Consider the following 27,762-nt stretch of genomic DNA (forward strand, 5'->3'; position numbering starts at 1 on the left):
TGAATTGTCTAGATTTTTTTAAGTGTTCAAAAAAATAAAAATCAGTTTGTTTTTGTCTCGGAACTCAAGCTTTGGTTCAGACGCTATCTCTGAAACATCCGCACCAAATCATGACCCAGGGTGGTGGACATCTAAGGCTAGACGGCTTTGGTCAAACGTCGATGTTTTTTGAACTTAATAAAATGAGCGGGTCAAATGAAGAGACTATGCAAGATGGCATATGCGAAAATGAGCAAGAACAGTCGATGAAGAAGTTGAAGAAGGAATGTGTCGATGGATCGTACGTTTTTAAAGGAGTTGTTGTAGAAGGGCAAAATAAGGTCCCATTGGATTGATGCTTTGTTTACGTGCCTATATGCGTTCACGTTATATTCAGCTATATTCAAAGTTAGGGTTTGAGTCGGCGACGTAAAAAAGCAGAATTCTTTAAGATTTGTCTTGGAGATTTTGTCGAAAAGAGAATTTTGAGGAAGTTTTTGGTTTAGGATGAGATAGCTCGCGGACCGTGCGCCCAAAGCACCTCCTAGTTGTTTGTTAGCTTTGGGATTTAGAGGTCTGGTGTATCTAACTTCTTCAATGCGTTTTTTTTAGGGACGAGTGCCAGTCATTGAGCCCTTATAAAAAAGAGACCCCAGTTAAAGTTGAGAAAATCAGCAAAGCGATAGTAAGCGATTCATCTACGATGAGTTATTTTGACGTTTTGCCTTCTGATATGGCGGAAACCAAGCCGAGTCCAAGGGCGAAGAGTCCTAATTTGTTCAAGGATGTCAAAGACAACGTTCCAATTGCAGAAGAGTTATTGGAGGAACGAAAAAAGTGCCAGCATGAAATGTGTGTGCCACCTGGGTGGCAAGGCGATCCTTGGGACGAAAATACGCCGGCTAATCCCAACAGAAAGGCGGCCAAGGAGTTCTCCTTTTCGCTTGATCCATTTCAGCGCGTCGCGATAGCCTGTCTGGAGCGCAATGAGAGCGTGCTCGTTTCCGCGCACACCTCCGCGGGAAAGACAGTTGTAGCTCAATACGCAATTGCGATGGCGCTGCGCGACGGTCAGCGCGTCATCTACACATCCCCCATCAAGGCGCTGTCGAACCAGAAGTACCGCGACCTGCACGACGAGTTCAAGGACGTCGGCCTGATGACGGGGGACATTTCCATCAACAGCGACGCGAGTTGTTTGGTGATGACCACTGAAATTTTGCGCTCGATGCTGTACCGCGGGTCCGAGCTACTGAGGGAGGTGGGGTGGATCATCTACGACGAGGTGCATTACATGCGCGACAAGGAGCGCGGCGTGGTGTGGGAAGAGACGCTAATTATGCTTTCTAGAACGGTTAGGTTTGTTTTTTTGAGCGCTACAATTCCAAATTCGCGCGAATTTGCGAGTTGGATTGCGACGCTGCATTCTCAGCCGTGTCACGTCGTCTACACGGACTTTCGCCCGATACCGCTCCAGCACTATATATACCCGGCTGGATCCACCAGCCTGCACTTGGTCGTCAACGAGCGGGGTCAGTTTATTGAGGACAACTTCCAGAGGGCGCTGGCCAACCTCATATCGGACGGCTCGAGTTCGGAGCAGAAGAGGAGGAATTTGCCGGACAACGTGATTCAGATAGTTAAGGTGATCATGGAGCGCAACTACGAGCCGGTGATCGTGTTTGCGTTTTCAAAAAAGTCGTGTGAAACATTGGCGACAAAAATCAATCGCAATTTCAACTCCAAAGAGGAGCAAGAGATGGTGAACACCATCTTCTCCAGCGCCATTGATACGCTGCCGGAAGAGGACAAGGCGCTCCCGCAAGTGCGCAGCATCCTGCCGCTGCTCCAGCGAGGCATAGGAATTCACCACTCGGGACTTTTGCCGCTCTTGAAGGAGGTCATTGAAATTTTGTTCCAAGAGGGGCTTATCAAGTGCCTGTTTGCGACCGAGACCTTTTCCATCGGGCTCAACATGCCGGCTAAGACCGTGGTTTTCACGTCCGTGAGGAAGTTCGACGGCGACGATTTCCGCTGGATTTCCAGCGGAGAGTACATCCAAATGTCCGGACGGTCCGGGCGTCGTGGTATAGACGACCGGGGCATCGTCGTGATGATCGTCGATGAGAAGATGGATCCTTCGGTGATCAAGAACATAGTGAAGGGACAAGCGGACACACTCACCTCCTCTTTTTATATCGGGTACAACATGCTTTTGAATACGCTTCGCGTGGAGACGCTCAACCCCGAGATGATGCTTCGCTCTTCGTTCCACAACTTCCAACACAATCGACACCTCCCCGAGCTGCGTCGCAAGATAGAAGAGTTGGAGCGGCAATACAGGGAGATTCAGATTGAGAACGAAGAGATGTTGAGTCAATTCTATCAGCTCAACCAGCAGGCGAGCATCATACGAGAGTACATCAACCAGAAAATAACGCAGCCTGATTACATCTTGCCGTTCTTGCAGCCCGGCAGGTTGGTGAGGGTGAGAGACGGAGAAACGAAGTGGGGCTGGGGCGTGACAATCAACTACCAAAAGGCGTCAAGCGACAGCTTTTCGGGTCTCAGAAAGTCGTCGGATTTGAAACGCGATTCAAACCAAAAATCGGCGTCTTACGTAGTTGACGTTTTGCTCGCGTGCTCCCCCGGCGTGGACTACAAAAGCCCAGACGTCCTCCCGCGTCCGGCGCAAGAGGGCGAGACGCCGGATCCCCTGATTTTGCCCGTGCTTTTGGGCCTGATAGACGGGATTTCCCAGGTCAAAATTCGGCTCCCGCACGACTTGCGTCAGAAATCGCACCGAGAGTCCGTGTGGAAGCTAGTGAAGGAGGTCCATCGCCGCTTCCCGGACGGAATTCCGCTACTGGATCCGGTGGAAGACATGGAGATCGCCGAAGACGAATTCATCGACAACCTGAATCGGCTGGAAAGAATCGAACGCGCCCTGCTCGACAACCCGCTCTTCAGGCGCCGCTCCACGGATCCAGAGGTCGACAAGCAATACCAGCTGTATCTGGACAAAATCAAGTTGGGCGCTCAAATCAAAGAGCTGAAAGAGAAGGCTTACGACAGCAACCAAATCGTCTTGCAAGACGAGCTGAAGTCCATGATGCGGGTGCTGCGTCGCCTGGGCTACACCACAAAGGACAACATCGTGGAAACGAAGGGAAGGGTGGCGTGCGAAATCAATGCGGCGGACGAACTCGTGCTCACCGAACTGATATTTTCTGGATTCTTCAACTCCCTTAACATTCCCATGGTCGCCGCCATGTTGTCCTGCTTCATATTCCAAGACAAAACCGAAGGAACCAAAAAAGTACCCGAAGCTATCGCCGTTCACTTCAACAAACTGCTGGAAGTCGTGAGGAAAATCGGCCAAATCGAACAAGAATGCAAACTGCCAACCGATCCGGAAAAATACGTCAGCAAGTTCAAGCCCACTCTCGCCGAGGTCTTCTACGAATGGGCCAAAGGGTCGCGCTTCATAGACGTTTGCAAGCTGACGGCCGTTTTTGAAGGAAGCATCATCCGAGCCATGCGAAGGCTCGAAGAGCTACTCCGTCAGCTGGTGAACGCGTCCAAATCAATCGGAAACACGGAGCTAGAAACCAAATTCTCAGAAACAATTTTAACGATCAAAAGGGGCATTGTGTTTACTGCTTCTCTGTACTTGTAAATGCATAAAAAATTTTGTGTCTCAAGCAACGACGACGCCCCGCGTCCGAAGCTGGGCAGGCCTCGCCGGGCTGCCGCCGGGCCCGAAACGCCCTCGTTTTCTCCTCGGCGAAAATTGGGAATTCGGATCCCTCAGTCGATTTGCGCGTTTCTCGAATTAACGGAAAACCGTGGCAGGAATACGCAGCAATGGTTGAGACATTCTCTCAATTCTCCAATTCATTCTGCGTTTTTCGTGGTCCTGAACCCCGCGAAGTACCGCGCAAGGGTACGACCGATTGAACCATCTCGAACCTTTTTATCGGGACAATTCAGGCAAAAGTCGGGGGACGCGCTCCTCCAGATTTCCTCGCCAGTTTCGCTAGTATCGGCGAGGCAATGTGTAGCACGCCTTCTGTACGCAGTTCGGAGGTTGAAAAACCACATTTATTGTTAAACCACAAAAGCGTTTTTTTGAGTCATTCGCAATTTATTTCAGAAATAAACTACCAGCTTGTCGCATTCTCGATTTTCTTACCACAGCTCATATCAGTTCATTGTCAGATTCCTGATCTGATTCGTCTGGTTTCTTCCCTCTGAATTTCGCATTAGCTGCACGTACGCACAATCAATTACATCTCGCACTTGGTCTTGCTTCTCGACCGTGTTGCGTTCGAAAATAGCAAACCCCTCCGCCCTTCACAGCAGATAGGGCACTCGCCGCGAAAATGCTCAGTCATGAAAGCCAAGTCGTCGCACATCAAAGCGCTGCCATGAACGCTTTTTTTTAATTCGCTTCATACAGGGCTATATATGTGTGTGTAAACTTGAATACAAACTCTGATCGTTTCGCGCGCCTCTCACATCGTTTCTCTGACCTCATCGCTGACACAGCAGGTCGTGTTGGAGAATCATGGCATTGAGAAATCCGAACGTCACGCGGTTTTTCAAACTCCTCGAATCAACTAATGGAAGAGATAAATTGAGTAAACTTCTTCAGTACACTGCGCGTTACTGTGCGTGGCACTTGATGTGCTACAAACCTCATGAAAAAGAGTGGATAGCACGCGCGACTAGCGTAAACAAGTCCGTTTCCTCTGCTCGCAAGTTAACGCGTTTATTTAAATGGTGTCCTTTGTTAATCAAAATCCAGAACATGTTGTCAATCAAGGGGATGAAACTTCAAACTAAAGAATTGATAGGCATTTTTTCTTCGTTCATGCTTTCAAATTACTTTTTTTGGGATGGCTTTGTTTGGGCAATCCAAACCGGTTTGATGAAAGGAGATTCCAACAAGTATTTGAAGAGAGCTATGTATGGCTGGTTTTTTGCATGTCTGTCTTCTGTAGTCATCAGCTTCATGAGTTTGATCGAAATCTTGCAGAAAACGCACAAGCCGACCGAAAACATGAAATCTGTTGTACTCAGTTGCATCAAGAATACCGGAGATGGATGCATAGCTGCCAAAGCTATACAGCTTGCCGACTTTTCGGAAGGCTGGATTGGGATATGCGGAATTGTATCCGCACTCATTGGAATGCATGAACTATGGCCAAGTAGCCAAACACCACCTTCTTCTCTTCCTGTATAAAACGAAATAACGAATAAGAGCGCTACGGCGCAAATTTTCTCAAATGTCTAAGAATTTCGGCGAGAGCTAATTTGTTTTTCGTCTCCTTTGCCGATCCCCTCGCAGTTTTGCGCTTCATCTTTCCACGATTTTTCCGACTCTAGAATTTTCTCCCAAAAAGGGTAGCTTAAAAAGTCGTTAAGGACTTATGAATAACGCTGCGACGGGTTGGCCAGGTAGAGAAAAACGTACGTTCGACACTGCATCGGACGGTGCGGATACACTTCGCAGTGCTTGCCCTCCTTTAAAAACACGCAGTCAAATGCTTTTCCGTTAGGTTTTTCAATGAGTGTGTACTGTTTTTTTTTAGGAATCCAACGAGTATAAGTTTTTATAAATTCGTCGGACGATATATTTAAGTGCTTGCTTATGGCGGCAATGTCTTCTTCGGTAACCCATATATATCCTGGAGGGCCCGAACAGCATTTGCCTAGTTCATTTTGTATTGTATTGATTTCTGGTCAGTTATCTTATAATTGAGAAAATTGTTCGTCATCGCGCCAACAGTTGTTATGTCTGCATCTTCTCGAAAGATTACGTATTTTGAGGCCGACATACCGCATCCTGTACATTGAAATAAGAGTCCTTTTTTGTACCAAGGGTCGGGTTGCTTGAAATTTGTGTAAGCCCTATATGACGGTACAGTCTGTTTTTTTTTGAGATTGGGGTAACCGGTGATGTTTACCAGGCGACGAGGAGCATTAAAGTATAGCTGGTTCATATTTTCTATTGGTGCATTGGTGAAACACACGGATACTCAATTGTGTATGTTGAGACGGGCTCTATTGAAAATTTTTGAGTCGATTGCTTTTTTTTAGCAGATACAACTTTTCGCCTGCTGAGATGACAGAGGCTACAGGTGTAGCCTCAACGCCGCAGTCTGCATTTCGCCTGCACATTCGAGGGCTTTGCGAGGAATTTACGTTTGAGGAGGTTTCGCAGAGGTAGGGTTTGAATACAGAGTGTTTCAAAGTTGTACCAGGACGATTCTTACAACTTTAGGTGTATTTTAGATTTCGACAATTTGGGAGATGTGTGTCGATGGAGGTGGTTCCGGAGAGAGAGTTTGGATATGTTCAATTGGAAGACTCTTCTCCGGAGCAGGTGAAACAGGCTATTCGCGCGTTTTCAAACGTGCGTTGGAAGGGACATATATTGGTGGCCTCGCTAGCCAAGCCAAAGTACATCGAGATGTTGAAGGAGAGGTGGAAGCGGGATGAAGAAAAGGCTAGAAAGGAGAGAGAAGTTCAGGAGGTCAAACGACAGAGGAAGATGTTGGTGGAGGAGGTTTCGCCCGCGGAGCGAAATGAGACGGATTACTTGTCAGATGAATTTCGCCCGTCTTTGCCTGAAAATTGGGTTAAGGTGCCAATTGGGGTTGGGAGGTACTTGCCGGTGATGAACTTGGGCTATCAGTTTGGATTTGGAGATGTGACAGTGAATCCGAGGGAGTTTTTCAAATCCATTAAGCTATTGCATTATCACGTTCGTGATACCGTGGTGAAAAAGTTGATGTATAGGATGAGCAGGAGGACCATTGAGAGGGCTAGAAAAGAGCACCGAAGAGAGGCAATGGAAATATTGAAAAAAATGCGCATTGCCATTGAAGAGAAGCTTGCAAATGAAAAAAAAAACAGAGCAGAGCAACGATACCAGGTGATGCGGACGATGGGGGCTTTGAGGAAGAAGAAAGCGCATGCAGGAACACGGCGAGTCTAGGAATTTGCCCGTGCACGTAGGGCCGGTCGATGTAAAGTGGCGATGAGGGAGTGTTCCTAAAAAAGTGTACGCACGATGTACATATGATGTACACAGAAGCAGAAGGAGGTTTTGAGAGCGCTCGCGATCAATTTTGTTGGGCTCATTTTTTTCACAGATATTTCAGAGGGCTTGCTTTTTGCGGGGCGGATTCTTCGCCCTGTTCTACTCATTTTTCGACTCACGCGGCGATTTTTGCGGCAGGATGGAAGAAGAATCCCCGCAAATTGATTGGTCATCGAAGCGCATCCCGGCCAATAGCGAATATGCGTACTCCGATTTGGTCAGAGACGAAGATGAAAAAATTTTTTGCATGTTGAAGGAAGGAGTTTATCGTCCAAGTGCGCCGTTCCGTTTCCTTCCGGAGAGCGAGAGTGAGCCCGTCTTGACGCCCGAGATAAGCGCGTTTTTGTCGCCGTTCGTGTCGAAGCCCTTGCCGGCGCGGCCCGCGCCGAAGGGACCGGTCAGTAGGCAGGAGTTTGTGGCAATTTTTTCGCATTTGTACAGGTTCCGAACGGACGCAGCGGTCGCAGCTCAAGGCAGGGTGCAAGAAGCGCAACTGAGCGAGGCTGCGGAGGGGTTCTATCGAGGCGAAAAAAATTGGGTGCAGGTTTACAAGGAATGGGAAGAAGCGCGGTCTCAACTGGTTCGACTGGCACGTCAGAACCACAAGTACGCTCGGTGGAAGTTCAAGCAAAAGGAGAGCATCAGGAGTCTGAAGCAGAGACAGAACAGGCTGGCGAAGTGACGGACAAGGCCGGGCGAAAATGAGGGGTGCCAGCGCGTACAGTGAGTACGCTTGTGCGCGTTATTGTGATTGATAGAGGACGCGGTGCGTGTGTGAGAGAAGATGTGTACGATACGATGACAGGTATTCGTTTTTTTTTTTTTTTTTTAATGAGGCGAGTTACTTTTTATGCGCGAGCCGAAGGACGTCCCTGTCGGGAGGAGTCGACGCGCTCGCTTCCGCGCGAAAAAGGGTGGTGGTGGTGAGAAAGAGCGTCCTAGATAAGCAGGTCCAGGGCCAGGTCGACGCTGACGTGGTTGGTGGCCGTCAGCGCTTGTTTCGCCTGTTCCTCGGAGAATCCGAGCTGGACGATTTGGCTGATCATTTCTTCGATGCGCGCGACGGAGGGGGTGACAGGCGACCAGACGTCCATGTTCATGCCGGGGGATTGCGCGCCCGAGTTGGTCGGGAGCGTCCCGGCCAGCGCCGATGTTTGCAGGATGCGTCGGAGGTCCACGTCTAGAGTCGATTGCGAAGTGACGGCGTTGACGAATCTGTCTTTCAGCTCTGGACTGACCTTGATCATGTAGAGGAGGAAGTGCCAGTCGTTCAGGCAGGCCGGAAAGGCGTTGTTCGCGAGCTGCGCCTGGATTGCCAGTGGTCCAGGAGCCAGCTCGTAAACTTGCCTGTTTTCTATAGGGAAGGTGAAACAGCTGAACTTAGGAGACGGGTGAATAGGGAACGAGTGCCTGACCGACACGATTCCGTATTCGTTGGGAAACGTCGGGTCGGCTTTGAACTGTACCATATATCCGTATTCGTTTTTCGCGACGTATCGGATTTCTGGATAAATGGCATTTCCGGCGCTTTCTCTGACTCTCATCAAGCTCGGACTCTGCTTGCTGTACGAAATCACGCCATCTCTCACGAGTCTGGCGAATTGGTTGGACATCTGGTACGCGTTCACCTCGGCGTTTCCTTCTCGACTTCCAGTCACCAGCACCGACACGAACTTCGACCCGAACTTCCCGGACGTGCTTTGAGAACAGGGCGACGGATACCGGTTTTGGAACGTACACATCCGTATACACTCCTTCGACGTCAGGATAAACGTCGACTCGTCCCTCTCGGCGACGATCTCCATGTTCTCATTGACCTTCAGCGACGTCCATATAAACCCCACGCGCGTCATGCCCAGCGACTTGGCCAAGTCTTCCACCTTCGCTTCGTCCGGGTCCTTCAGCAACATGACCTCGTCCTTGTACACCGTCTGCGGCGGCTCGTATATCGCGCTCACCACCGCTCGAATTCCCAGCGACTCCTTCACGATGTCCTCCGCCTCGTAGTGGCCGAACAGGTGGCCGCACCTCTGCTGTCCCGTCTGTCTCCACGCGTCGATAAATCGCTCTATCAACGTCGACGACTCAAATTCCACGTGGTCCACGTGTCGGTACACCTGTCTCTCCAACACCACGCTCAGCGTGCTCTTCCCCGCCGACGCGCGGTTCGAATCCATTATCACACACGCCGGATCTTCCAAATAAACCGGATTGTTCGGCGAGTCGTACTCCTTCTTCCTCAGCCACGCGTGAAAGGGAATGTGCTTCAAATTAACCTTCTTCAACTCCTCGTGCTCCTGCACGTTCCACGGCGCCAGCGGCATGCACGCGGAACATATAGCGTCCTCCTTGTGGTCGCACGACTTAGTCTTTGGCCTAGGTATCCAACCATCCCTCTCCCGCAATTTCCTGTCCACTTCGTCCTCCACGACCTCCGGGTGCAACACGCGTCTCCCACCACGACCCCCTGCCACCCCCTTACTGTCCCCCTGCTCTCTCGCCATCGCCGACACTTCCGGCGACGTCAAGTACACCATGTCCCCGTGCAAAACGCGCATCTCCCCCAACGTCGCGTCCATCCTGTCCAACCTCACCATCCGACTCGGCCCATCGCCGCGATTCACCACGCAAAGATCCTGCGTTTCCGCAGATATCCCCAACTCCGCCGAAATCTAAAAACCCCACTCAGTTTCCCCCTCCGTTCAATAACGCCCTCGCCGCACACACACACCCACGTACCAGACACTTCAACCTCTGCACCGTCTCCCCTGGCCCTATCCAGACCTTCTTCACTCCCTGGTGCGAACTAACGCGAACCAACTGAAGCGCGCGTCGGTCAGTTCGTCAGTTCGCTCCCCCGAACCCTCAACCGCCAAAACCGCCCTCTTCACGTACTATCTTAGCTCCTTCCATGGCTCTGTGGCGCCTCGCTGTATCGACTTCGCCAACTCAACCCTGCTCCGTCAATACGCCTAAAGCCCCTAGCGCTCTCTAAGCCCACCTCTCAACGTGCGCTGTCTGCCTGCTATCGAAAAACCGCAAAAAGTCCCGCGTGTGCCGTGGCAGCTCTGAAACCACCAATCACCCCTGACTTCTCAAACGCGAACAAACGCTAAAAAATAAACCCCCAACAAAAATGTTGTAGCAAACTCAATCCAAATGTCAATTATTATTTTTATTTCGCGAAAATTTTTGGTAAATTCCTACATCTTCTCCAAGCTCGCGGCCTCTCCCTATCATAATCCAAAGCCCGCAACCTCAAGCCCCTGTTCCATGCACTCTGTCTCCCCGCTCGCGCCTTCTTAAGCCCCTGTAAACCCAAACCCTCAACGCATGTATCCTCTGCTCCTACCGCGTCTCGGGCACCAAATCAAAAACGGCACGAGACGGCTCCTAACCACACACGACACCGCCAACCCCGATTTTCCACAACTGTATGTCCGAATGAGGCCCCCCGAAGTCGTTGCGCGCACAACGGGGCCTGTCTTAAAAATTTAGTGCCCTCCTCGCCCTGTCTCAAACAACCCGTCCCCCGTTCACGCCACCGTAAACTCAGAACTTCCGTGCGCATACACACCATAAAGAACTCCGTCGATGTCTTCTTCAACAGCAAAAAATATGCGCTTGACAGTTCTTGGCTAAGAGATAACTGCCCTTCGCAATATATCGAGAACCCGCGCCAGAAACTCTACCCTCTTTCGGTACGCACGCGTCCGGGCACCTTCGTTCTCTGCGCCTCGAGCCGTTCAAAACGGGAGGAAACGACTCTCGGCCGCCGCTTGTGATTTTCTCGCCACGCCCCCCCCCTAACCCACTTTTTTTTCCAAGGTTCTTCCCAACGTTAGAGTGGTCTCTGCAAGGGTCGAAGACAACCATTTACTTGTCACTTGGCCAGACGGACACGAGAGCGCCTATCCGTCCAAGTGGCTGCTCCAGCAAATACACCAGTCGGATCAAGAAATCCCGTCGCCCAACATAGAACTAGCCGTGGTCTGGAGCGGTCTGACTTGGTCCAAATACAGTTCGTTTCCAGTCAGAGTTCAGTACCAAGACTTGCTCGAGGACGCCGATCTGGCTGTCAGGACCAAAACTCTGAAAAACCTGCTTCAAAATATCTACACGTATGGCTTCGCGCTGGTCGAACAAGTACCTCCGACTCCGGAAGGCACTAGAAGCGTGGCCGAAGCCATAGCGCCGCTCAAGAAAAACATTCGCGGTAACGACTTCTGGGAACATACTGTCGAAAGTGACCAAATTAGCGAAGAAGTGAAACATGACACAATGCTCTATACAAAACCGTACACCGACGAAGTTTACCTGAACAACCCATCTGCCGTTCAAGTGTTTCACTGTCTAGAACGGCACGGAACTAACGGCCCGAATTACCTAATCGACGGCTGGCTCATCGCCAACGAAATGTCACAGCATCACGCCGACGTTTACGAATATTTAAACACTCATCCGCTTGACTTCTATTATATGGATGAAAATCATCTATTTCATTCGCACGTGCCCGTCATTCAGCTAAACTCGAACGACGCCATCTCTGCATTTTGGTACAGCAGCTACCATCGTCTCCCACCTCACCCAATTCACGCAGATCATCGCATGTATTACAAATCCATTCAAATATTAGAACAGTACCTTCAAGATGAAAAGTACAGGATCAGCATCGAGCTCGCACCTGGCGTCGTGTGCGTCATCTTCAGTTGGAGAGTCCTGGTCGGATCCATGCCCTTCACCGGCTATCGAAAGCTGACTGGCTGCCACATCGCATTTGATGATTACATGGACAGATTTAGGTTCATGTCGAGAAAGTCAAAATAGTAAATTTTTTTTCATCTAAACTTTTCTCGCAAAACTCTTTTGTCAATTTGAAGGGGGTGCAAAACGCTCGAGGCCGCAAAGAAAGGCGGGGTTTGTGACCAAATTTTCTTTGAACCAGTCTTTTTTCTAGCTCGGTCTTTTTCTGTTTGATGTGCCGATGGCCAGCGCTCTAGCTCTCGGGTCCTTGTTGACTCGGTTTTCCTGCAAGCCTGGATACCACTCGAAAAACTACTGTACGACAAGCCAAAAAATTCCCATAAGCCTTATCAAAGATCTTCGCGAAAGAACAAAGGCCGGCATTCAGGACTGTCGCAGTGCGCTCTTGAAAAACGATCTGAACATAGAAAAGTCTATTCAGTGGTTAGAAGCTCAAGCAGAAAGCGTCGCCACCAAAAAAGCATCCAAAATAGCTGCGGAAGGCATGTTGGCCGTCGCTTCTAACCATCTAAATACCAAAATGGCCTTAGTAGAAGTACGTTTTTGTCTAATTCTCAGCCATCCGAAGTACAACAAGGGAAGAAATTACACACAAAACCTTGACACGTAAATACATTATTGGCTTTAACCGTAAAACGCTCGATGACTCATATCTCTTGTCTTTTTGGTGCCATCTTTCTTGTCCTTGACAACAACACTATCATTCACGCTACGAAATTGGCCTACGTACCTTCACATATAACCGCACCTCTAGCTGCTCTGCGAAACCGATTTTGCCTCTCGCTCGTCTTCCTTTGTTCAAACACTCGCTCACCTAACGAGACAAGCGCTCAATGAAAGTCACGCCGACCGGTCTTCTCTTTATCAGGCTGAAAATGTGCAAAACCAGCTCAATCAGCTCATCTACACGTTGAAGGAGAACATCAATCTTCGCCGCGTCCATCCGTTTGAAGCGGACGTGCTAGGAATGTACATGCACCAACGCATCGACAAGGATTTAGACCACCTTCCCGATTCAGAAGGCGGACGGTTGTTCGTTGGACCTCGAGCCGGCATAGTCGGTTTCCGTCTTCAAGGTGACAAAATTGAACTTGCCAAAACCGAGGTGCAGCCATTTGCAGATAAGCTTGCCGTCCACGTACTCTCCATGAACCCTCAATCCGTGGACAAAGAGTCTGCGCCACTTGGAACTGAACTAGATGACGTGCTGATGGAACAAGAGTTCATCTTTGAATCCGACAAGACAGTCAGACAGGTTTTAGAAGAAGAACAGTCTAAGCTTCAAGGAAAGTACCAAGTAACCCTGAGCTTCGATTTCTTCAAAAATTTTATTTGCGGTGAGGGGACGCAAAAAAATTCTAAATCATTTGCCAGCGAAGTGGCTGACTTGCTTAAAACTTGAAAGCGCGCCCTCTTTCTCGTAGGACTTGACAGCCATCTATTTTATCTACAAACTTCCTATTCATATCCAAAATTGTTTTTTAATCGTCCTTTATTTAGCATAAAATCTGTAATCAACCATTTTCTGTTAACGTAATACACATCATTTTTGCTGTCTAAATTCCATCTTCTAGCCCGATGCTGTCTCGTCGAATTTACCTCTAGAACGCTGTGGAGTCATCCAGCGTTGCCAATACCGGTACGCGCATAAGGGGATGTCCGTGTGCTGCATCAAGTCTGCGACAAAACACTTGCTGTACGAGAACATCTTCGAAGCGCACTTTTGTACACGAAGCCACTCAAGTTGTCATCTAAGTTCCAGCCAAATGGCTAGCTCAGAAATGGATATTGCCATGTTTTGAGCTCAGTTTCTCTAAAACTGGCTAAAACGTGTTATGAAAAATGAGCTCTGAAACGCCTCTTTTTTTGTGGCGGCTCAGTAAAAGCGATACGATGCATCATTAGGGCCCATGATTGAATGTTTAGTTTTTGTTGTAACAGACCATTTATTTCTTGGAGCTTTAACGCGTAACTCAGCTCTACTTTCAAAGCATAAAGCAGCCTATCAGCAGCGTGCGTGCGCGCTTTGTTTAGATGATAGAGGCGCATAATGTTGAGTTACGAAGAATTGACAAGAGGATCAAGTGCGAAAATTGTTGCATGGACTATGCTTGACAGTTCGTTAGGTGCTCGCGTTGAATCAATGTCTGCTAGGTGCTTAGGATTGTATAGTTATAGAGTTATGAAGTCTGTGATTGGGCAAACTAGTACACAAACAAGAGGGTATCTGGTCGCATTTTTTCGCATACGCAGGCGGCGCCACCGACCCCAGATATATTAATCGGCGTAAAGCAGATGGTTCTTATGCGTTGATTAAAGGCGATTGGAGCTTGAGCGAAATGTGACACGTTTTTCAACTGATTAGCCATTTTGTGTATGTAAATCGAGTAACATCGATGCTAAAGCGGCAAACACAAGGCGTAAAGGATTGACGCGATACGCGAGATTGTTTTAAAAGTTTGAGGGGATTGCCATACCATTCTTGTCCGCAAACGTTGCACAAAAACCGATATACCTTGGTAATTCAAAAAATTCAGGAATCGTACCGGGTTTTTTTTTACTGGGATTATCCTGCTGTGCACAGGTACACTGAAAACTAACTAGCAAGGCGTTGAATTAGTATTGTAAATGCCCCATTACTGGTCAAAATGTGCACGCTATACAAGTTTTATAGAATATTTGCCTAGCTTCGAAAGGAATGACCCGCTTGCAGTTAACTTGAGCATTGAAGGAATGAGCTGACTGAACGCATATCAACAGAACGCCGTCTATGTCTAGGAAAAGTTCATACGTCTTGAGCAAAGTTCTTGACGAATGGGTTCACAACGCTGCCAAACCAAACGACCCGCCAATGAGAATATCTATACCATTGACACGGTTTTCAGCTTTCGAGATTTGGACTTTCTTATTTTTTTTGCGCGTACTGCACGTTTTTTGCTCTCACTAGTCAGACAGCTAGATTTTGTTTCGGTTTCTTGCGCTAGAGGAAGAGGGACTTTTATTTGCATCCTCTGTTTCTTTAGTAGAATTTCTTGTTTTAAATCCACCAGAATGTCAGAGAATACGCTGTACTCTCTGACTTTGATGCGTGTGCTTTGGGTTTCGTGCTTGGTCATCCAAATTTTCGCGTTAGCATCTAGCCGAACGTTGTACATGTAAATAGGCACACAAAAAACTTTGTTTTCTTCTATTTCTATTTGCGCCATAGACATGTCCCGTACAGTTACGTTTCCAAGACCCTTTGATATAATTTTTAGCCTCCATCCTTGCTTTTCGAAAATACGCTCTGCCTCGTCAATCAGAGCGTCCATACGCCCTTGGTTATCGGATTTGATGATTATCGAAAGATTTTTTTTTTCTTCTTCGGGGATGTCTAGTAGCTGGGAATTCAATCCTTCTTGCTTTTTTTTTTTGGCCTTTGGGGTTTCTTCGCTGGATGGCCTTTTTTTTTCAAATAGAGTTCCGTGCGCTTGCCTAGAGTAATATTCCAGAATTAGTTGCCGATAGCTAGTGACCTTCTCGGCGTGATCTTGCCTCAGTTGGAAGAATGTGGATCCAGAAGGAAGGACTGAATCGGCGGTAATGCCCGAGACAAGAACAGGGACACCCGGGGCGGCCTCATCTACGCGCAGGCGAATGGGTTCATATGGCTTGTTTAGCAAATCGGCGGAGGAAGCTTTGTTGAGGTTCAGGTAACGAGCATCCGCAATATGAAGCGTTTTGATTGTACCCATGTATTTGTCTACTACAAAATGCGAGCCGCGCTCAAGCGTACCCAAATGGTTGATCATCAAAAGTAGGCGTCCCATACCTGGTGAGTTGAACGATTCAATCACCGTGGCTTCAGCTGGGTAAATGTTCGGGTCTACGTGCAGATTATCACTCATACATTCATGCAGCTCTTTAATTACACGCTTCAAAATATCTATGTTCGTTGCCTCTAGCGCAGAAATTTCGACGATGGCTATAACAGGGTATCGGTCTTGAACGCCGTTAAAGAGGTGATCGTAATTTCCCTTCATAGCCGAATTTTGGCTTCTTTTGATTTTGGTAAATTTGAGTTGGTTGAGCTGCTTGTACACCGCCTCAACTTCCTCTTGCGTGGCAATGTCTATTTTGTTTATGACAGCGATGATTGGTACGAAATGCCGTTGAGCCAGCTTGCAGATACTGATGGTTTGCTTTTTAATGCCTTCAACGGCCGAGATGACGAGTATGATGAAATCTGCAACAGAAGCACCGCTTCTTCTCATTGCAAAGAATACTGAATGCCCAGGCGTGTCCAAAAACGTGACTCTGGTTTTAGATACAGATTCAGATGACGAGTCTTTGCGAAGGGTTGAATCAAGAGCATTTGTCTCCAAGTCAGTGATGAATGCAGATATAGACTGCGTAATGCCTCCAGGCTCATTCATAGCGATATTGCTGCAGCTGAGCTGATCCAGAAGCGTTGTCTTGCCATGATCAATTGCGCCCATCACCGAAACCACGCTTGGACGAATTGGATACTCTGCTCGGCTCTGCATGTAACTCCAGTAGTCGGAACGAATAACGTCAACTTCTTCATATTCTGGAGTAATGTCGAATGAGGAAACGAATTTGGCCGCATGATTGTAGTCCAGAATAATATCTGAAGGCTGCTTAAAAGAATAACCTTCTTGACGCGCAAATTTTACTACCTGGTCCTTGTCGATACCAAGCTTCTTGGCAACATCATAAACTTTAATAAAGCCTGGTAGTAAGACTTTCTTTCCGATGAGCTGCGGAGAAGGGATCCTGCGTCTACTGCTTGAGGCAAAGCGAAGACAAACTCTCGTGTGTGGACCATTAATATTTGCTCTATGTCTTGTCTTTAAAACGCCCCAAAAACATTCCGTAGCCCTTGATGAAGCTATTATCATCTCCTCGAATACCTTCAATACGTTCCTCATGGGTGCATAGGAAGGACGACAAAAAAGAGTTGTACCAGCTCTCGTCTATATATAGAAAGAGTACACGTACAACACACATAGTGAACGAAATACTGACAGAAGTTTGATTTAATTCTACAGTCGACTCACTTTTCGTCAAAGGTTGATAGGGATACCTCCAATTGTTTTCTGCAAATTTAATTCATAACTATCTATTTCATTAAAGGGTCCTATGTCGTCTCAGCTTCGTACGATCGGTTTTCCTACTATTTTTCTCTCTAGGCCTGTTTCTCACTATCTCGCTTATTATCTTCTACTTAATTTCTTCGTACCATAGCCTTAAATGACGCGATATTTTCTGGCTACAATTCTGCTCACAACACCACCAACAGCAATCTGAACGTTAACTATCTATGCGAAACGAACGCTCCCCTTCCTATACATACACACACCCTCAACAATTTTTTTGGCAACGCAGACGAAGACAAATTGGGTCCTCTTCCGCCTGGATGGGAAAAGGGGATTTCCAATGGCAGGATTTACTTCATCGACCATAACAGGCGTACTACGACTTGGGAAGACCCGCGTAGAGCTATTGTACGTACCAGTAGCTTTTTTTTGTGTAATTCATGTTGCAGGGAACTCTGACACTCAACAAACGTTGGGCCAGCTATACAGACAGTTAGAGAGACCTGGTGAACGTGATCAAAATGCAGGGGATGATAGGCTCATGAGGGGCTACCAACCTGCGTTTTATACAACCATCACAAATTCTGTCGATGGCAGTTACGTGCCGTTTATACAAGACGACTTGTCTACTACAGCTATAACACATCCTGCTCGCAATACGCAAGTTCCACCGTCCGATGATCGCAGCGTGGACAGTAACACTAAATCCTTAAACAAAAGCAGCAGAAAAGCTCGACCTGACAGTAAGGCTTCATATCTTTCCAGCAGTATTTACCCAGGGATGCTCGCATCAACGACTAGGACATCAAGCACATCGTCCGCTAAAAACGAATCAAACTGCCGTGAGGAAAGTGCCACAAGCACGAGTACACATACCAGTCACCTGAAGCAGGCTTTTGATTCAGAGAATAACGATGCCGATAGCAGCAATACCCTCAATGCGTTGGTGTCAACTGCTGCAGGCGATAATTCGTCATTGTCCGCAGCCAAACCCAACACGGCGATATCTGCGTCCACCCCCCTTATCTCGTCTCCATATGAATTCGATGTCACGTCAGCTTCATGCATGGATTGCGGAGGCACGTTCACCGTATTCAGGCGCCAGCATAGGTGCCGATGCTGTTTTCGCCGCTTTTGTGCTACGTGTTGCAATCGAACTACAGCTGTGCCATTTCATACATACGAACAGCGCGTGTGTTCCTATTGCTATCGACACCTCTCGACCGATCAAAGTAGCCTCTGTCTGAAGCGCCTCACGCTGTACCTGACTGAGCCGGTGGATCCGGAGTTGAAATCGCGCGCGTTAAAAGAACTGGCAGATTATTTGTCAGTCTATCAAGGGACAGATATTAGTGAGGTGAAGCTAGACGAACTGATTCTTCAGGGAGTCTCTCAGTCGCAGGCGCCCGAGTGGGCAGCCTATTTGCGTTTGTTTGGCATTGTTTATGGGAACAGACTGCTTGTCGATGAGGATGAGAAAACGGCCCCCGTCGTCTTAAGCCTTTTAGAATTCTACAGACAGGACTATAATCATCTTCCCGCATTGCAGACTTTAGACTCTGTAGCCGTCACTCTGGGGTATTCTGAGTTTTTCGTAGACAGTCAGATTACTCCTTTACTGCTTGAAAGCATCCGGTCGGAAAACGTTCAAGTTTGCTATCACGCAGCGTCTTTGTTGCATCGACTGTTGGGAGTTATCAAACCGTCGCGTCTTTCCTCTGCGATCAACACCTCGGTGATTATTAATGCCTGTATCACCCATGCAACGTCTATTGTGGTAGGGGCAAACGCTCAGCTGGCTGACGATGCCGTCCGCATGCTGTTGAAGTTACTGCTAGTGTTGAAGGCGGACTCGAATTACAAGCAAGGAATTGAGGCGTTATCCAATCTCCAACTTCTTTTGTCTCTTCTTCAGATTCTGCCTGATTCCTGCAACGAGACGAGGACCTCTCTGGCAGAACTGATATCCTCTCTTCATCCGGATAGCGTATTGAATGCTATGTGGAAGGACGGAGTTGTACCGTTTTTGCACGTGGTTTTAGGTCTGAAAAGAGATACTGGAAACGACACTTCATCGAGCTCCTGCTACGTTTACCTTTTGGAGATACTGAGCGGGATACTAATGGCTGCGTCGACTGAGAACTTCAAGAACGGCGACGAGATGATTGTCATGATTACAGACACGTCTATTTTATCCCATTTTGCGAGCGAGTTGACTAGTCAGAAGCCGTCCAATTTTTTGGTGCTGCAATTGTTGCAGTTGATATCGTCGAACGAATTTGGCCGAAATGCTATGAGGAGCGAGAATTATATTCCGCTGACGGTCGACATAATCTTGAAGTACCTGTCGATGTCTTCTTGCAGGCATATGGTAGCTCCTGCAATTGAGTTGTTGAATAATTTGCTGTGTCTGTGTCAGGACAGCTTCATAGAGTTCGCGGAATGTGACGGATGGAAAATCATATCAACGTCGTTTGAGAGTGGATTCGAGATAGTTTCTGTGCTCAATCTGTGCTTGAGTTTGGCGATGATATTTCCCGCGTTATCGACATTGTGCGAGATCTGCATGCCTTACATTAATCAGTTTCTGACGTCTCGTGACACCAGCGTTGTTTTGAATTCGACTGCGCTTTTGTTGAAATTGGTGGTGTTGTCTCAAGCTCGAAGCCTTATGATTAGGGACGGACTGGTTACGACGCTGTGCACCTTGCTGTCTTCGAATGCGCCCTACCTACAATCAGATGGCGTTTCTAGCGCAGATGTGGTGTCGATTCAGACGAATGCGTCACACATCCTAGCTCAGCTGCACGCGAAAAAACCCATGGAGGCCTCCGTGTCTATGGACGTTTTGAAGAATATTCTTGGTGAATTGGTCGATCCGTATGGCACCGTTTCTACTAAGATTGAGGCGATTTCGACGTTGCTAAATCTGTGTCGTTCATCGTCTGCCGAACCGAGCCAGAATTTGCGGGTGCTGTGCAGTTGTGAAAGTGTCGAATCTCTGGTGATTGTGCTGCGACATGAGTGTCCAGAGCTGAGGTTACTGTCTTTACGCCTGCTTTTTCTAATTCTGACGGAAGTGGAGCACGGCCTTTCGCTCTTTCAGAAGAACTTGGGCGAGTTGTTTGAATTGTTGGTGGGTGTATTACTGTCGGACGGAGAAGAAGATACATATGAATTGGCATCTAAGGTGATTACTCAGCTTTTGTCCGACACGGAGTTGATGAAGAGGTCATCTATTTTTTTGGATGGAAACCAAGCTCAGAGTCTTTTGGAGAAGTGTTTGAGCCCCGAGACGAGCGAGAGTGTGAGTCGCTCTCTGTTGTCTACGGTTGCTCAGTGCGTCCAGAACCCTGGGCTCCGCTTTGTGTTCTTTGGACAGGATAGCTCGATCATCGGATATTTCACGGCACAGATACAGAGGACGATTGTGTTGTTGGATGACAAGGGGAAGTTGCTATCTTCAGCTTCTGTGAAGCATCGCCTGAGAGCGATGGGCATGGCCTTGGACCTGTTGTTGGGCATGGTAAAAGTGGATCCGGGTATTTTTAGGACGAGTGGCTGTTTAGAGGCGCCCTCGAATTTGTTTCCTTTTGTGCGTTTATTGGCGTTGATTGCATCGGAGTCGATGAGAGGCGAAGAGAGGCCTGATTTGTTTGACAGGTTGGTAGAGTTTTTGATAGAGTATGTTTCGGCTAGCGAGAATTGGAGGTCGATGGATGCGAAGGGGTCCGTGCTGTGGAATTTGGGAGGAATGGATTTGTTGATTATATTTTTAGAGTCTTCTTGCGTAGAGGCGCGCGTGCTTGCGGCGCGCGAGCTGGTTTCCGTGTCGAGAGAACCTGCATTTAAGTGGTCTACCTTGATGACGGAGCGTAATGGGTTGGGCTCTATATACAAGTGCTTGGAGAATCAGCGTTTGTCTGTGGAACGTGAGGGAGGGAGCGGCAGCAGCGGTCTGTCAAACACGTTTGAGATTTTTGAATGTCTGTTGGAAGTGTTGATTCGGTTGTGCGAGGACCCTCGTCGTTTTTCCAAGGTTGTTTCTGAAAACGGCTTTACTGATTTGCTGAGTCATTTACCGAAGGTGGCGGAGTGGTTGGATGTGAAGGTGCAAGCGACTATAGAGATAGCCTTTGGCTTTACTCGAATCATCGCCAGCCTGCTTGACACAAAGGATTTGGAATTGGTTCAGTCCCTCGAAATCTGCGTTGTTCCGTTACTGTCGTTCACTTCTTCGAGCGTTGCTTGTCCGGACAGCACGCCTTGTTACCAACTGATTCGAGCGTCGTGTGGCGCCTTGTTGGCGTTGCACGCAGTTCCTGCGTATCGATCCCTGATTCGAAGTCACGGAGGAGCCCAGTTGTTTTTCGACTTATTGGTTATGTACAACGCGAAGATGCCCGGTGCGAAAGAGTTGACGGATATATGCGTTGAGTTGCTCGAGCAGATTTTCCAACACAGCGCATCGGTGGTGTTTAAGGTGTCCGATAAAAGCGAGATCGAGGCCGTTCTTGGGTACTTGCCTCATCCCATTGTTTTCCGAATTTTAGGCACGATCCAGATGCCGGACATGGACGAGCTGAACGTCTTGAAATCCCTCTCCGTCAACACCATTGAAACCATTTTGAACCACTTGATAAAGCTCTTGCAGAAAGAAACGTATGAGGCGTCAAGCCCCAACTCGACTTCAGACGGAAGCGCTCGTGGTCAGCTCTCTACTTTGATTGAGCAAACTCTGATCATGTTTTTCGAAGGTTCGAGCGAGGCCCAAATGATTATGTTGAATGTAGCGCCTGGTGTCAAATTTCGATTCATCTACCAACTTGCCGACTACTTGGGTTACAAATCGAAAATATGGCGAGTCAAGCCTATTTCAGAAATCACTAAACTTATAGACGTCCTCTCGACTATGAGCGCGTCAATACTGACTATGGACGAGCCCAAATCTGAAGACGCACCGTACAATAGTTGTGTGCCTAAAAATGACGATGAATTGATATTGCAAGAACTCAGAATGAGACTCTTGGCTTGGGTTTTGGAGATTTGCCGTCACGAACTTGACTACGATCCGGGCCTCACCAGTCCCCCGTACTCCGTCTCCTTGAAAGAACTAGAAAAAGACATTCCCAATCGCAGAAAGAAAAATGATACCAAATATTATGATGACGACAGCTCCGATTATAGTGGACCGTCTGCACAGACTAACATTTTATGCTCATATGTCAAACGTCTAACTCTAGACCCTTCTTCCAACACCAACCAAACCTCGTCGAACCAACCAGATCTCGCCATATTTTTCAGCAATAACTTTCATCCACGTTTGAAACTGCACACTGACTTGATCATCATCCTCCGTAACCTCTGCAGACAGCCGGATACTCGCATCACCGTCCTTGAGTACGCCTGTCCAATCTTCCTAGATTGTTTCTCCAAATTCACCGTCCTTCTCCAAAGCCTATCTCTATCTATTCCCTCATCTACTAGCAAGTCCTCCTTTCTCAACTCAAAATCATGCAGAGCCCTGGTACTTCAACTCCTCGCTCAATGCCTAAATCTGTTGAATCTGGTTATGGATTTCACTTCCCCCCTCTATGAAACGCTTTCCGCAAACATATATCGGCCGTTATTATCCACCGTCTTCAAAACGTCATCACTACTCCTATCATTGAACGCTCCTCCGGACATAATGCTCCTGACCATCGAACTCCTCGACACAATCGCTAGAGGCGGCCGAGTTTACAGTTTCCTACTCCTGCGATCCGAATTGACCTCCAACTTCCTTCCTTTGCTCTCGCATTCAGATCCGTTCGTCGTCTCGTCAACACTATCTCTCCTTTCGAGACTCGCCGTGTACGACGGCTCTCTGTATACCCTGGCTCCCCTCATAACCAAACCAATTCTAGACAGCATCACTCAACGTCCTGACTACAATCTAAGCCTCAAGCATAACTATCAAACCCTCTCAAATAAACTGGGCTATTCCAACTGAAATGAAACCGAGCAATGTCTTAACCTGCCCATGCAATCATAGCAAACCACGCCGAATAAAGGCCAATTGCTGATGGCGATTTGCCCTGCATCCTCCTTTTTTCCATCAAGGCGTCGCGCTATCTTATTGAAAAAGAAACACATTTCCCTCATGCCCTACGCCATAATGCGCCTTCGAACGGCCTGTCATCTCAGTATTGATAACTCACCCGACATATGAATATACCAAAAAACCCTTAGTCTGATTTAATCTACAATGTATTATTGTGTGAAAAAATTTTAATTCTTGGCTAATCAGGAAATAATACCCTTGCCAAAAAATCCATTGCATTTAAAATGAAAAAACCTGTAAACGCCACATCTGTTGTGCCATCTGCTTTTCACGTTTTTTGATCTCCTTCCCCGCGGCGCTAAGCTATTCATTTGGCTTTCACTCTAACCACTCCTCTCGTTGACACTCAGATGGGGCCATCTTTCACTTCTCTCCACCTGTTTTTTGAACAGCAACTGCACTGAGCCATCAACTTTCCACTGTTCTTTCCTTTAAAAAAGACGTCCTGACAGGTCTGAGTTTAATTCTCATGAACTCAAAATTTTTTTCCAAGCAATCGCTGTCAGGTTCTGACTGCTTCTGTATTACTTGTGTGGATTCTTCGATGCCTTTCGCCGAACGCGTATTTTCCATAGATGTGTTGTTGTCGCCTTCTTGCCGAACATCGTCTATATCATCGATGTCTTGATTACCAACACAATTATCTTGGAAAAGTCGTGTGTATTTGGAGACTATGCTTTCTTTGGGTTTGACACTTTTGACATCTGAATCCTTGCTTGGAGGTGCCATGTCAGCGCGCCCGATTTTCTTCAAAACAATCTTCTTAAATTCTGGGGACTTACTGCGTGTCTGAGGTAAAGCTTTATTGTTGACTCTCTTGACACTACTCGCTTTGGCATTGACATTTTTGTGCTCTTTTTTGACAGCATGAATTCTGGATTCCCATTCGTGCATTTTCTCTCGAATACCCTGACCAATGGGATGCGGTTTGGTTTGGTTGGGATGACTGTCATGAGGTGCAGCTTGAGGCAATTTGGGCTTGATACGTGACGCTTTCGGTGATGAAGCCGTTATAAACGATCGTTCGAAAATTGTGCTTTTGGGCTCTCCTGCACAATTTGCGTTTTCTTGAGCAGCTTCTTTGTCATCGTCTTGTTTTTCATGTCCTGTTATCTGTACTTTCTTCAATTTCACATTTAAGAAGTTTAAGGGAAGCTCAGATGGAGACGAGTATTTAGCTTTGTTTTCAGCTACGTTTTCAACTTTTTTCAACTTGACTTTTGTGAAGTCGACGACCGGATCTTCGCTGTTCATTTTAGTTGTAGAATGACAACTAGAATACGAAATAGGCTGGCATTGTTTCGAATATTTTTTATTTTTTTTGTCCCAATTTGAATTGTGCTGGACTGCCATAGAAGACGGGTTTTGTTTTTCGAGATTCGAACACACGTCTGTAGTGTCTGGTTGTTCTGAAAATTTCTGAATTAAGTGATAGGGCGGATTCGACGCGCTGCTTAGCTGTTCTGAATTTAGGGGTGGTACTGGTTCCGATGAAGTCGGGGTTGGTCCTTTTCTTGCTTCTGCTGCGATGGTGGGCTTAGTATAGCGCTGACCAATAGTTTCTGTCGATGGAAAGGGTTCTGCGCTCGAGCCATTCTCTGAAGGCAAACAAGTTGGACGTAGTCTTGCTCGACACTCTCTGAAATCAATATAGCTAGATATTACCGTAGGACCGCTATTAGTAAAGGTAACCTGCATTTATCACGCTGAAAAATGATAAAGTGATGATTTGTTTTAATAACGACTTTTAAATAAGAGGAAGTAACCGAGTACTATATCAAATATTGAAGAATATTTGCATCGCTTGAACACCGGCGATTTCCTATGGCGGTGCCTTACCGCGGAAAGTGGCGTATAGAGTCGAGGGGAGAGAGGGGAGCAAGAGCTACAACATACTTATTGAGGGTTTATGCACAAGGAAAGGTTTGTAAGGGAGTGTGTATGCAGGATACATATAAAAAAACGCCTGTGGTTGTGTGCAGAGGTTATCTGAAAGCCTAGATTAAAAGAGGATAAGGCTGTAAGAAGTTCTTGAAAGATGCAAATTTGTAGATTTTTGTTGAGTTGTTTTTATTCAATGTAGACATTTGCTAGAAGGAGAGTATCCCTTCGAAGCGATGTGCCTCATGAATTAGCCCAATCTGAAACTCTGAATTTTAGTTTTTATTGCATGAACAGAGTAGCCAATGAAGATTACGTAGCTGCAAGCAATAATGCGGGCAGTGTCATAGCTCCACTCCACCATGCGCGCGGGCGGTTCTTTAATGTTGTCATTTTCCCTCATGTAGTCAGTGACGACAGTGTAGTAGAAGGAGGAACAGAGTGTGAGGAAGATGTGGAACAAACACAGTACTAAATATTGACTGACGGGACGTCTATTGCCTTCGAGAACAAGTTGGTCTACCTGTTCGAGTATTGGGTCTGAGGAGCCTATTCTTCTAGAAATGCTCGTCTGTGCGGTTGCTCCTGCTCTCGGTTCCGCTACTTTGGCTTGGGATGGGGCCTGTTCTTCGACGTCGGTGGTAGAGACCTCTAAGGTTTCTTTGTACAGTTGTTGTACGATGTAAGTGCATGAAACGAGCGAAGTGACCATGAAGGCGACGTCCATCGTCCTGACTGCGATGTAGAAGCAATTGTAGACGTCTATGTTCGGAACCAAGTCCGTGTTCAGGAGGATGCCCTTGATGGTGAGATAGGTTATGTAAAGAGCGAACATCGATGGCTCGAGCAACGTGAATGGGAGAGACTCCTTCGAGAGTATGATGCGGAAAACGCAAATTGTAATGCATAGAACAAGACTGATGGTGATAAGAACGTAGGTGTAGGTAGCGGGAAAATATGTGTACAGTGTGATGTGTACGCCGATGACGGCAATATATACAAGAGTCGCAGAACTTGTCACAAGAATGGCCCAGAAACTAGAGTAGGTGGCTTCGTATTTTTCCAGGAGATGAGAAGAGAATAGTCTTGCTAGGCAAAAGAGGGAGAGGCCTTGAGCGAGCAAATAAAAGAATGACAAAATCACGGAAAATAGGCCGTAGAAGTGAAGGGGCTTGTACGGTATGAAGTACAGTACCAAAATAAAGACGATCAAACACAAAACCTTTATAATCCAACCGCCAGTATGAATGCGATGATAGGTTGCCGTATTGAAAACACGTGACATCTGAAACACGAGTAAGTGGACGAGATGATAGATGGTGAACGCCGCAAAGAAGGCGTATGCCACGAAGATACCGTAGATGGTATTAGCGTTCATAATAACTGGAAGAGACAAGAGATACGGTATTAGATCAAGAAGTTACGAGGGTATGTGTCAAAACAAGGGGACAGTTTTCCTCCGTCTAAAGGAGCATGGAACACTATATAAGGTACATTTTTTGTTGTGAATAGACGGATGGGCTTTCCAGTGAGGACATTCGAAAAACAACCAACCGAATGTCGCAAAGATCAAGAATATCGTAGTGTAGATGAAGAAGGTGTATTCAGACGATATCCGTTGACAACCGCGACACAAAGATTTGCATAAGCTTATCGGGAGTCGTAGGAAGGAACAGCATATACCAGCCATTGTTATATATGTATATATATTACGTAATAAATGTATAATGACGAGTAAGTCTCACAAAAATTAATTCTATTTCGCACGTCTCATGGTTTTCTTTTTTACATCTCTTCGTATGTACCTGAAAATTCCTGTAGTGCGTACCAGCGCCCTTAGTTCGTTACATAATAGCTAAATGAACGCCTTTTTTTCAGCGCCTTCGGAATGGACGGTCTTTATGGGCGAAAACAAGGAAGAAAACGAGGCGCTATTCAAATACGGGTTTCCAGAAGACATATGGTGCAGAGTGAATGAGGAGAAGCGAGGAGCGGAAGAGCAGTAATGCTGTCTTTCCACATAACTTGGTTCACGTGCTGACATTTTTTTAAACTATTTTAAGGTTTCACGTCCACGACTTGCCTAGTGCGCATGTCTATATACGCATGCCAAAGGGAAAAGGCATTCGCGACGTGCCAGAAGATGTCCTTGAGTGCTGCATGCAGCTGGCCAAACATAACAGCACCAAGGCGGACAGACTTCCGAGCGCTGCCGTCGTGTGGACACCTTGGACGAACTTGATGAAAGAGCCCTCTATGGATGTGGGCCAGCTAGGCTTCGTCGACCATAACCTCGTGTTCAAGAAAACCGTCCTGAGAAACGCCGCGCTGGTGAAGCGAATTGAAAGCACCCGAGTGCAAAGAGCCATCAATTTGAAGGAGCAAAAAGAAGAACGAGACCGAGCCTGTCGTCTGAAGGAAAAATTTGAGAAGCAAAAACAGAGGCGAGAAATGGAAGAAAGGAAGAAGCAAGCTGAAGTTTTTCATTATCTCGATGTAATGCAAGAGGAAAAAATGACTAACAACAAAACGGTGCCGTTTTCAGAAGAAGACTTCATGTGAGTGCGTGTGAGACAAGGCAATAAAGAAAACGCGTATCATAGAATATGTAGAGCTCTTTTTTTTCTTAATTTCTCCAATAGGGGAGACAGTCCCGAGCGAGGCTTGCAAAAAAAAGAGAAGCATACACACACGGCGCTCTACATGCGCAGCAGTGCGAATCCGGCAACAAACAATCGGTCGCGTGCTGGGGCGAGGAGAAAAGGCGCATGCGGTCCGCGGGAAGAAGCGCATACACCTCGCATGGTCGTCCTCATACAAAGGGA

The 27,762-nt window shown here is 47.2% G+C and overlaps 7 protein-coding genes across 7 annotated transcripts; 5 read left to right on the forward strand and 2 right to left on the reverse strand.

Annotated features, from left to right (window-relative positions):
- Nucleotides 1-49: 49 nt before the first annotated feature.
- Nucleotides 50-3,691, forward strand: LOC126316758 (exosome RNA helicase MTR4-like). Its single transcript, XM_049992853.1, has 2 exons — nucleotides 50-280; nucleotides 592-3,691. The coding sequence occupies exons 1-2, from the start codon at nucleotides 111-113 to the stop codon at nucleotides 3,656-3,658; spliced, it is 3,237 nt and encodes a 1,078-aa protein (XP_049848810.1). The 5' UTR covers nucleotides 50-110; the 3' UTR covers nucleotides 3,659-3,691.
- Nucleotides 3,692-6,091: 2,400 nt separating this feature from the next.
- LOC126316760 (uncharacterized) lies at nucleotides 6,092-7,898 on the forward strand. The gene is made up of 2 exons (XM_049992855.1): nucleotides 6,092-6,210; nucleotides 6,280-7,898. Exons 1-2 carry the CDS (start codon nucleotides 6,110-6,112, stop codon nucleotides 6,983-6,985), a joined length of 807 nt encoding a protein of 268 aa, XP_049848812.1. The 5' UTR covers nucleotides 6,092-6,109; the 3' UTR covers nucleotides 6,986-7,898.
- Nucleotides 7,899-7,902: 4 nt separating this feature from the next.
- LOC126316759 (nuclear protein localization protein 4 homolog) lies at nucleotides 7,903-10,222 on the reverse strand. Its single transcript, XM_049992854.1, has 3 exons — nucleotides 9,986-10,222; nucleotides 9,830-9,910; nucleotides 7,903-9,762 (listed from the first exon to the last, which is right to left on the reverse strand). The coding sequence occupies exons 1-3, from the start codon at nucleotides 10,001-10,003 to the stop codon at nucleotides 8,029-8,031; spliced, it is 1,833 nt and encodes a 610-aa protein (XP_049848811.1). The 5' UTR covers nucleotides 10,004-10,222; the 3' UTR covers nucleotides 7,903-8,028.
- A 107-nt stretch (nucleotides 10,223-10,329) lies between these two features.
- On the forward strand, nucleotides 10,330-14,330 carry LOC126316761 (trimethyllysine dioxygenase, mitochondrial-like). The gene is made up of 5 exons (XM_049992856.1): nucleotides 10,330-10,524; nucleotides 10,647-10,791; nucleotides 10,919-12,389; nucleotides 12,609-13,493; nucleotides 13,796-14,330. Exons 1-3 carry the CDS (start codon nucleotides 10,424-10,426, stop codon nucleotides 11,915-11,917), a joined length of 1,245 nt encoding a protein of 414 aa, XP_049848813.1. The 5' UTR covers nucleotides 10,330-10,423; the 3' UTR covers nucleotides 11,918-12,389; nucleotides 12,609-13,493; nucleotides 13,796-14,330.
- Nucleotides 14,331-16,891: 2,561 nt separating this feature from the next.
- LOC126316762 (uncharacterized) lies at nucleotides 16,892-22,945 on the forward strand. The gene is made up of 3 exons (XM_049992857.1): nucleotides 16,892-17,012; nucleotides 17,102-17,361; nucleotides 17,435-22,945. The coding sequence occupies exons 1-3, from the start codon at nucleotides 16,997-16,999 to the stop codon at nucleotides 22,943-22,945; spliced, it is 5,787 nt and encodes a 1,928-aa protein (XP_049848814.1). The 5' UTR covers nucleotides 16,892-16,996.
- Nucleotides 22,946-23,184: 239 nt separating this feature from the next.
- LOC126316764 (probable serine incorporator) lies at nucleotides 23,185-26,662 on the reverse strand. The gene is made up of 3 exons (XM_049992858.1): nucleotides 26,432-26,662; nucleotides 24,953-26,320; nucleotides 23,185-24,710 (listed from the first exon to the last, which is right to left on the reverse strand). Exons 1-2 carry the CDS (start codon nucleotides 26,625-26,627, stop codon nucleotides 25,188-25,190), a joined length of 1,329 nt encoding a protein of 442 aa, XP_049848815.1. The 5' UTR covers nucleotides 26,628-26,662; the 3' UTR covers nucleotides 23,185-24,710; nucleotides 24,953-25,187.
- A 56-nt stretch (nucleotides 26,663-26,718) lies between these two features.
- Nucleotides 26,719-27,505, forward strand: LOC126316807 (coiled-coil domain-containing protein 25-like). Its single transcript, XM_049992901.1, has 3 exons — nucleotides 26,719-26,734; nucleotides 26,816-26,900; nucleotides 27,001-27,505. The coding sequence occupies exons 2-3, from the start codon at nucleotides 26,839-26,841 to the stop codon at nucleotides 27,497-27,499; spliced, it is 561 nt and encodes a 186-aa protein (XP_049848858.1). The 5' UTR covers nucleotides 26,719-26,734; nucleotides 26,816-26,838; the 3' UTR covers nucleotides 27,500-27,505.
- Nucleotides 27,506-27,762: the final 257 nt, after the last annotated feature.

The sequence above is a fragment of the Schistocerca gregaria genome, unplaced genomic scaffold (genome assembly GCF_023897955.1).
Source record: "Schistocerca gregaria isolate iqSchGreg1 unplaced genomic scaffold, iqSchGreg1.2 ptg000599l, whole genome shotgun sequence".
NCBI classification, from domain to species: Eukaryota; Metazoa; Arthropoda; class Insecta; order Orthoptera; family Acrididae; genus Schistocerca; species Schistocerca gregaria.

What these genes read in the sequence shown, in the direction of transcription:
- LOC126316758 (XM_049992853.1), top strand. Translation starts at nt 111, where the DNA reads ATGACCCAGGGTGGTGGACATCTAAGGCTAGACGGCTTTGGTCAAACG. An exon ending in AAGGAATGTGTCGATGGATC is followed by an intron (nt 281 to 591) that starts GTACGTTTTTAA and finishes CGTTTTTTTTAG; the next exon opens with GGACGAGTGCCAGTCATTGA.
- LOC126316760 (XM_049992855.1), top strand. Translation starts at nt 6,110, where the DNA reads ATGACAGAGGCTACAGGTGTAGCCTCAACGCCGCAGTCTGCATTTCGC. An exon ending in TTTGAGGAGGTTTCGCAGAG is followed by an intron (nt 6,211 to 6,279) that starts GTAGGGTTTGAA and finishes GGTGTATTTTAG; the next exon opens with ATTTCGACAATTTGGGAGAT.
- LOC126316759 (XM_049992854.1), bottom strand. An exon ending in TGCAGAGGTTGAAGTGTCTG is followed by an intron (nt 9,763 to 9,829) that starts GTACGTGGGTGT and finishes TGGGGTTTTTAG; the next exon opens with ATTTCGGCGGAGTTGGGGAT.
- LOC126316761 (XM_049992856.1), top strand. Translation starts at nt 10,424, where the DNA reads ATGTATCCTCTGCTCCTACCGCGTCTCGGGCACCAAATCAAAAACGGC. An exon ending in AACCCCGATTTTCCACAACT is followed by an intron (nt 10,525 to 10,646) that starts GTATGTCCGAAT and finishes CCGTAAACTCAG; the next exon opens with AACTTCCGTGCGCATACACA. An exon ending in AGAAACTCTACCCTCTTTCG is followed by an intron (nt 10,792 to 10,918) that starts GTACGCACGCGT and finishes TTTTTTTCCAAG; the next exon opens with GTTCTTCCCAACGTTAGAGT.
- LOC126316762 (XM_049992857.1), top strand. An exon ending in AAGACCCGCGTAGAGCTATT is followed by an intron (nt 17,362 to 17,434) that starts GTACGTACCAGT and finishes ACGTTGGGCCAG; the next exon opens with CTATACAGACAGTTAGAGAG.
- LOC126316764 (XM_049992858.1), bottom strand. Translation starts at nt 26,627, where the DNA reads ATGGCTGGTATATGCTGTTCCTTCCTACGACTCCCGATAAGCTTATGC. An exon ending in GTCTATTCACAACAAAAAAT is followed by an intron (nt 26,321 to 26,431) that starts GTACCTTATATA and finishes TGTCTCTTCCAG; the next exon opens with TTATTATGAACGCTAATACC.
- LOC126316807 (XM_049992901.1), top strand. Translation starts at nt 26,839, where the DNA reads ATGGGCGAAAACAAGGAAGAAAACGAGGCGCTATTCAAATACGGGTTT. An exon ending in GGGTTTCCAGAAGACATATG is followed by an intron (nt 26,901 to 27,000) that starts GTGCAGAGTGAA and finishes AACTATTTTAAG; the next exon opens with GTTTCACGTCCACGACTTGC.